This window comes from Trichechus manatus, unplaced genomic scaffold (genome assembly GCF_000243295.1).
Source record: "Trichechus manatus latirostris isolate Lorelei unplaced genomic scaffold, TriManLat1.0 scaffold00074, whole genome shotgun sequence".
Taxonomy (NCBI): Eukaryota; Metazoa; Chordata; class Mammalia; order Sirenia; family Trichechidae; genus Trichechus; species Trichechus manatus.
In genome coordinates, this window is record NW_004444010.1 from 7,635,486 (window position 1) to 7,644,108 (window position 8,623).

General features: G+C 53.6%; 1 protein-coding gene across 1 annotated transcript; it reads right to left on the reverse strand.

The window, feature by feature from the left end:
- Positions 1-1,446: 1,446 nt before the first annotated feature.
- MCIDAS (multiciliate differentiation and DNA synthesis associated cell cycle protein) lies at positions 1,447-7,635 on the reverse strand. The gene is made up of 7 exons (XM_004380467.3): positions 7,519-7,635; positions 7,331-7,427; positions 7,058-7,149; positions 3,687-3,762; positions 2,914-3,137; positions 2,235-2,345; positions 1,447-1,943 (listed from the first exon to the last, which is right to left on the reverse strand). Exons 1-7 carry the CDS (start codon positions 7,633-7,635, stop codon positions 1,503-1,505), a joined length of 1,158 nt encoding a protein of 385 aa, XP_004380524.1. The 3' UTR covers positions 1,447-1,502.
- Between the last annotated feature and the right edge of the window lie 988 nt (positions 7,636-8,623).

The window sequence follows — 8,623 nt, forward strand, 5'->3', positions numbered from 1 at the left end:
ACACAGGGTCACTGTGAGTTGGAACCGACTGGACGGCACATAACAACAAGAATTCAGGAGTGGAGAGGAAAAGAACTCCTTTTGACAAACCTATTGTTTTTCAAGACGGGTTAAGTTTTTTGTTTTTCCTTCTTCTTCTTCTGATCCTGAACTGCAGTAACTTTATATTTGAGCCAGTGGGGGGAAAATGTCTGGACCATCCACTATATTTTTTAAGACTTCACTTGTTAGATGAAATATGAGGAAATGTGGTCTATTTTATCGATTTTTTTTTTTTTTTTTTTGCTTTCTAAATGGCTATTTAAATACAGATAACATTACACATGACAAACTGGAGGAGCAGGTTCAGCCACCCTACCCAACTCACCTGTTACCTGATACCTCCACTCAGATAGACCAGCAATGCGGTGTAACAGGATTGGAAACTTGCCCAAGTTGAGGCCTCAAATGCAAAGAGGAGTCCTCCTGTTGAGAACTGTAGGGGTCGGGAACAAATCACTGCTTGATATATGCCACTCGCATAATTTCAAAAGAGTATAAGAACCCCGGACAAAAGGGAACAGAAGTAAAGTCAAAGTAAAGGTGCTGTATAACGTAAATTTTCTTAGAAGTTATCAAGCTAAGAAATGTAAAACATGAATTACACCCCAGTTTTATCCATGGAATTTAAATAAAGTTGTAACATTTCCACAGTTTCTGGCAAAAAAGTGTGAGCACTCTCTCAAGTGGTATACGCCATTTTCTTAAGACAGATTTCTTATTAACAAAGTTTGTTTCTCTAGTGGTTATTCTGTTTGCACAAATAAAACTGTATATATAATTGCTATAACATTTTCCGTAAATGTTACAGGATTATATGAAGGATCGTTTAAAACAAATGTGTTTAGCTCATTGCCTGAAAACCTGCATGTTTACTTCATTGCCTCGGCAGCTGGAAAAAAAGTTTTCAGGAGTAACATAATTAGGCGTCCTTCAGCACTTGGGGAAGTTGAGCGATATAGTGAAACATTCACCCAGAGACCCCCCGTCTGGGCCCAGAATCTGCAAATGACTAGTGAGGGCAACTGGAAGCTGCCAATTATGGTTCGTATTGTGGAAAATTACTTAACCTTTGGAGCATCCTTTTTCTTCTTATAAAACTAGGGCATTATATAAGTATAAAAGTAAGTGGTTCTTCGGTCTCTTCCACCTCTAAAAGTACATAATTCAAAGTTGCTAAAAATAAATACTTTAAAAATTGACTCTGTATGTTTCGCAGTGATAAGGGAAAGGATTATACGATATTTTGTACCAGAACTCTAAATACACCGCAGTATCAATTACAATATTATCAAGACGTTTTTTGCTCCTGAAAAAAACAAGTTCCAGGGTGGCATCTGCCTTGCAGAGGGACGTCTTTTGAATAGCCAGGTTCGGGAAACAGTTCCAGCTACGCCAGCTCATCTGCCAGGCGCTGCAGTTGGAATATTAAAGAGTAGTTTTTCAGGGGACTGCGTCCTAGTTCAACTGGGGACCCAGCGGAATTTGTAACCCCCATTGGCTGTCCTTATGGTGAAGGCGTTGCCCTGGGGGAAAGCCAGAGTGCGGATGGTGCTGTGGCTGCGGATGGGGGTACTGAACGAGCCGCCCTCCTCCAGTTCGCTGTGGCTCAGGTTGAGCGCGCTCTGGCTGCAGTCAGTACGCAGCCCTCGGAAGGCGCCGTGCAAGTTCCCGGGCCTGTTGTCCGTGCTCCTGGGCTCTGGCTGCAGCCGGGGCCGCTTGGGGTCGTGGCTCTGCAGGGCTTCATCACAGCGCTCGGAAATCTCCCTCAGGATGGCGTCCACTTCGGCGCAATCCTGGCTGGCAGCATTGAAGAGCTCCTCCAGGCTCCTTTTTGTCGTTGCCTTGAGCTGGAAGGGCTCGGCCGCCGCCCGGCAGTCCTGGGACTGCGTGATCATCAGCTTCTGAGAAAGACGGGGAAGGGGCGCAGTAAAACGTGTGAAGGGAGCTGCCCCAGGACCAGCTGGGTCGCAGATGCGCTTAGACGACCTAAGTGCACAGCGCACTGCGCGGACTCGGCGCGGGTTACGCGCCCCCTGCAGGTGGCTCAGCGAACTCTCAGAGGTTCGCCCCACATTTCCCTATTAGCCCTCCACCACCCGCCCCGCCACGTCCCAACACTGGTAGTGGGGTAGGTGGTGCACAGGAACGGTTCCGACGTCCTGCAGGGTCCTGCATGCCCGCGCCTCACTTACATCCAGTACCGAGGCCAGGTGCCGGGTCCGGCTGGCTAGTTCCTTCAACTGCACGTTCCGCTCTTTGAGTGAGGCGATCTCCTCCTGCTTCTGGGTCAGTGTCACGTGCAGCTGTAGGGGGAGGAGACCCAAACATTCACCGGTAGGCCACCGTGCTCGGTCTCGTCTGCATTTCTGCATGAAATAAACCCAGATCCTGACGTCTCATCAGGAACTGGGGACCCAAGGGCATTTACACAGGTGAGAAGAATAATCAGTTCTTTGACTTTTTTTACAAAGCATTTCGACAAAATGCATATAAATTAATCCTCGATTTGGGCAACAGGCAGATCTAGATTCTAATCCGGCTTTGCCCCCTTAGATATAAAGTTCGACCTTCCTATGCCTCTTTTCCTTATCAGTAAAATGGGCCTTGTAAGAGTACCTACCTCCACAGGTGGTTGTATTAAACAAGTGTAGAAAGGAAATTAATAAGCACAATGCCAGGCACTTAGAAAGCTCTCAAAAATTATCGGAGGCCCTTTAAAAAATCCTTTTAGTGCAATGGAAGCTGAGGCGGAGCCACTGGAACAATAGCAGCTACGTCGACCACTAGCCGGTCCACTGGTCCTGCGCGACCAGGGTGACCCCCACTTCTCCCCATCCCTCTGCCCCGGCCCCAGGATTCCTGGCCGCCTACTTGGTTGTTCTCGACCAGCGCGTCCCCTAACGCCCTCTGGTTCTGGTCGGCCACCTCCTTCCAGTACTGCTCCGGCGGGGGCACGTCTGGAGCGCACAGCGACGGTGACGGCAGTGCCCGCGGGTCTAGCGGAGGGGAGAGGCAGGCTCCGAACGGCGACACATCACAGGGCGAGAAGGGGAAGTCTCCATCGACCAAGGGGGGTGACATCAAAGAGGATGAGTCTGGAGGAAGAGCGTGAGCTGGGTTTACAGACTCAGACCTGTGCTCTGTGTCAGGGGCGAAATGCCACGCCGGTTGAAGGGTTTCTTTATTGAGTACAGCACCCCTCACTCCGTGACACCTGCCGTCCCCAGGCCCTCCCTGATATCCTGTACACATACAGCAGACACTCAATTTTTGTCTGTTGAATTGATCTGAATTGAACTGACTCTTCATGGTGGCCAGGGCAAATTTGCATGGGCCTGGAAGAGTGACACTGGCCTTCTCTCTTATCCACATTCCATCACTCCACCGCTCCCCCACCGCATCACAGCGCGGGCTCCCTCTCCTAGAAGTCCCCCGGCAAACCGAGAAAGCTCCAGATCCAGCAGTTCATCTTCTCCATTAGGAAGGGGGCGGGGGGGGGGGCGCTAACTATGAAAGAGCCTGACCCTCTGAGCTGTTGCAGGCGAGTCGTTGACAGCTGGCTGGTGTACTTCACGGACACGAAATCTGGTTTGGGGGTGTGGGCCACCCCGGATGTTGTTTAACTGCAAGGAGACTGGACTTGCCTGCAATGAGATCATCCACCGTGTCTCTGAAATCCTGCAGATCGACCAAGTCCGGTTCCGCTTGCAGAGAACGGTTCTGAAATAAACCAGAGGTCCAGTAAACCGGTTACTGTCAAATCTGGCGGGTGGCGAACACGTCGTAGAGGAACAGACGTCCTCCCGGGTTTAGCTGCAGGTCTGCAAGCGCTTGCGTTCGCAGCCGAATCTCGTACCTGCAAATCAAAGGTCCCTCCCGGACAGGGAACCCAGCAGACTGGCACCGCCATGGTGGCAAGCGGCACGCACGGAGCCGGGACCGGGTCTGGGAGGCTCCAGTCCGCAGCTACCACACGGCGCTGAGACTGTGCGAGGCTCTGTGTCCAGCGTCTGCTGTTCCATGCGCGGCACAGTGGCCCGGTTCCCGGGCCGAGTCATCCGCAGCTCTCAAGGCCCCCTGCCCGGCCTCACTGGTGGGTCAAGAGCCAACCAGCTGCCTCCCTGAGGACCGAAGCGTTCCTTAAGCACCGACGGAACTTTACCCCGAGACTTATCCCAGCAGGCTGAGGTGCCACCACTCTTAGAGCAGAGAAAGAAGAGAACACCCGTCTTTCTTTTCAAGACCCGACAGCGTGTGGGGTCCTCCAAAGGAGTAACTTGAGGCCTTGTTTCCCACTGAGGCGCGCCCACGCACATACATGCATACACATACACACACAACACACACACACACACACACACACACACACACAACACACACCCGACAAAAAAGTAACAGAAAGGCAGGCTACGATTTAAGAGGTCAGGGATGCTATGGAAAGTGCTTCTGTTTGGCCCACAGCAAGGGATGGCCCCTACTATTCTTTTCAGTTTCTCAAATAGGTGGAGGTGACTTTTCCCTACAGGCTGATAAGCCTCCAGCATCTTGAAATGGACACTCCCCTAGGTTCCTGCGATGTGTCTGGGTGCACAAGGAGAAAGTAAGTGGCAAGAGGCTGATGGCCCAGGAACCTTTTTATTCCCTTAATTCGTGGACACTGACACTTCACAAAACTCTTTTACAGAGAATCAGTTAATCCTCACATCAGTCCTGGGAAATTAGCAGGGCTGGGAAGTGACTCCTCTTCATTGGATGGAGAAGGTGAAGCTCAGTTGCCCAAAGTAACCCAGCTAGGAAATGGTGGAATCAGCTCCTGTTCAAGAAAACTGGTACCTATTTCAACCCTCTTTACTCTAAATTTCATTGCCTCTAGTGTTTATTTCCCATTTAAGAAAGTCTGCCTTCCACCGAAGACAGCACTGGAAAGGGGAAAGGAGTGTCTCAAAGGGCAAAGTGTGAGGGATGCATCCAGTGCTCCCACCAGAAATATCTATTCTACTGACTGCAGTGACATTCCACTATTATTGATTCATTCCTTTGTGTTAATCATACTCTTCTCCCAGCACCTCTTCTTCACTACTCAACTGTTTATGAGAAGAGGAACTTATTCTGACTCTAACTTCAAAGAGCAGACAAGTTTATCAGTTTTCCATGCAAAAAAGAGATTGAAGCATGGAGGCCCCTGGCATCAGTTGGGAACTGAGGCTATATAAGGGGAAATGGTTTAGAGAGGAAGAGCTGAGGTCCTCAGACAAATTATGAAGCCTAAGTTCTGCCCTGGCTGAAGGGGCCAGAAATGAGACTCATTCTCCATGGGCTAAAGATCTCCCTCAGAAGAGGTTTGGGAAAAGGCCTTACTTAGCATGAGGCAGCAGGAGGCCAACTCAGAACTGGGGCCCAGGAAATGTTTCCTAGTACTTTATCCCCCATCTTGACAAATCCTGGACCTCAAACATTTCTGGACCACTTCCTCTCTCTATCCACCTTCCTCAGCAGGCAAGGGCCTGTGAAATATGACCAGAGTGGTCATATTGGCCAGTGTTCTCTCCAGGGAATATTCTCCTAAGGGCCTCTCTCCCTCTCCACCAGCTCTGCCTTCCCCAGGAAAAATCCTGGACGTTTTGGTCCATCTGCCGTGAGCTCTGTACTTGAAACTTTGAATCTACCTTCCCAATTAGATAAAAAATCTGGCACTTCTCTAACTACAACAACAGCAAAAATGACTAACAGAGAGCATGATGTCAAATTTGAATTCTGTATACTTAAGCAAACATTCAGCAGGAGTCTGCTTGGTTTTTGCTACTTGCAAAATAAACGTGTTGGAGTGAGGGAGTGAACTAGGCCCCTGGGTCAGGTGAAAGATGTTCAGGCATGGTCTTTCCTTATTTGAGCTTCCATATCTGAGAGCAATAAAATGGCCTCTACAGGGCAATACCCACTCCCACCTTGTGCTTTAACAATCTCTGCTCTCAGCAGCCACCTATCCTGACTCCCCAGGGGCTCTATCCTAAGGTTCTAAGAGGCCTTTGACCCTGGGAGACTTAGAAGTTTTGCTCCACCACCACCCCAGCTCCAGGAGGTGGTCACATCTTCTGGAGAGTTCTGTGCTGGGCCTGGCCCTGTGGACCTCATGGCCCAGCACCTGCTGCCAGGAAGCTGGAGCTGGCACTCTTCCTGTGGGTTGCTAAGACCTCCTGTCCTTCTGGGCACTCCATAGCCCACGGATTAGCCAGGCTTCTGGTCTCCCAGGTACCAGTGCTGGGAAGCTCCATCCTCTGCCTGGGGAGCATCATCAACCCTGGCAAGTGGTACAAGAGGGATGGAAATAAGAAGACCGGCTTTGGGGGAAAGAAGAAATTCGAATGCTTCTTTGCTCCATGAAGGTAAGAGACCAGAGCCTTTGGAGGAGGGAGAAAAGGATTTTTTTTTTTTTTAGTGCCCAGCTGCTGAGGGGTCATCTCTGAAGAGGAAGAGCGTTTTCTGTCAGATTTCTTCCAGAGTCTTTCTCCCTCTTTCCTCTTCCCCCAAATGCAAAACTCTCTTCCTCTTTTCCAGTCTTGAGTAAGAAGTTAACCACTGACCTCCAGTCTCTGTCGACGCCCACGGAATGAAAATGGTTAGTGAATCTCCAGGAAGGAGGTGCTGGGAGGAAAGACAGGACAGGCATCAGATGCCCAGCACGCAACTTTGCTCCCACCCGCAATCTCCTCGTCGCAGCTCCAGGGAATGGTTGGAGAGGGGAATGGAGACCCGTCCCTCAAAGGGGCCCTCCAGGCGAGCCCCTCTGTCCCAAGTTGGTCAGAAGAGCTCCAGGAAAGCGGCCATCGTAACATACGAGGAAAGGGGGAATTTCGGATCCCCAAGGATCAGGTTCCCGCACAACGCCTCCCCCTACTAGCCGGGTGTGCCTGCGCCCCCAGCAGGAGCCAAGCGGCTGCGGAAACTAACCCACCGCTCTCGGTGTCGGGGTTTGAGCTATGTGAGGCGGCAAGGGCACCGCAGGAAGGAGAGGTACCTGCGAGGCGGCGGGGTTACCACAAGGCGGCGCGTCGGACCCGAGTAGCGAGGAACAGTCGGCAAGGTCCTGCAGGTCTATGGTGGTTAGGGCTGTGCGGGGAGACCGGGAGACACGCCCCCGGGTAACCCTAAGTCTCCTGGCCAGTGCTCGCCGCTGGAACCCCCGCCAGGGCGTCGGAGCCAGAGGGAGAGACCCTCCTCCGAGCCGCGCGCGCCGCATCCATCCGGCGCGGGGAACCCAAGGGGACGCGTTGGGGGCCACGGGGCTCACCTGGGAGCGCGGCGGGCTCCGCGTCCGCAGGATCTTCGTACACTGACACCAGGCTGCTGCCGCTGCAGACGGGAAAGAACTTCTGCGGAGGGGCGAACTAACAGGGCATAGAAACAGCGAGCGTCTGTCAGCCCTGGGCCTGGTGCGCAAGGACCCCGCCGGTCCCGGGTCCCGGGTCCCGGCCCCACCTTCCTCTCCAATTTCCCCGGCTTGCCCAGAGGCCGGCCCCGCAGCTCCTGCACCCTGTTGGGGCAGATGCTGTCGAAGGCCCGGCGTCCCGCCGCGCCGCCCCCGCGAGCCTGCATCCTGCCTCGGGGCGCGCTTCGGCCCGGGAGCTTCGCGCCGACTGCCCGGAGGCGGCGGGCCGGGCCCAGCTGAGTGTGCAGGCTGAGAGGTCGGGGAAGGCGCGTGGCCGGGGAGGAGCCGAGGGGGCGGCAGGAAGGCAGGGAGGAGCGCGAGGACCGCCGCGCGGGAGGGGCAGCTCGCGCCGGAGCGCCAGAGGTGGCGCCTTCAGCCCGGGACAATCTGCGTGCGGGCGGAGGCGTTAAACCCAACCTGGCAACGCGGCTTCCCCCGGGAGCCACAAGCGCGGAGTCCCAGCCCGCGAGCGCCGTTTCGGCTGGAGTTGGCGCCGCCGCCCCCCGACTGCGCCGACGGGAAGGCAGGGAAGGAGGGGCGGTCAAGTCCCACCCGTCCACATCCCTGGGTACCGCCTTCCCCCTTACCGGCAGTGGGGATGGAAAAATTCACGATTCTCATTTCCTCTTCCCACCCCAGTAAATAACCGTGGAAAGATGCTCGCCAAAGTTAGACTCCGGCGGTTCCCCTTCCCTGCACAACTTGGTGGGGATGTAGAGTTCCGGCGGGGACTCCCCAGAGCAGCCTCCGGATTACAGAAGCCCCTTCGCCAAACCTGGGGAGCGCTGTGTCTCCTACCTCGCAGGTGTCCACTTGATCTCTCTTGGCCTGATGCCTAGGGCCCCGCCCCGCAGCCCTATCCCCACACTTCCCCGGATAGCAGCGCCTGAGCACAGTCTTTAAAAGGGTATCAACTAAGAAAAAGTGACATCCACAAAGCCTTCTCCAGTTTCAGAAAATTCCAAGTGGACAGCCCCAAATCTCCTAAAACCCTCGTCTCTATTTCTCTCCCCTCCTGTCCTCAGTTGCCCATCCCAGCGTTTGCCCGCTTTCTGCACAGCTGACCGCGCTTGCTCTGCCGCGGTCTTGGCTGCCCTTCCCAAGCTCAAGGCCTCTCCCAGTAAGCGGCATCTTCAGATCCTTGGGGAAGGAGGC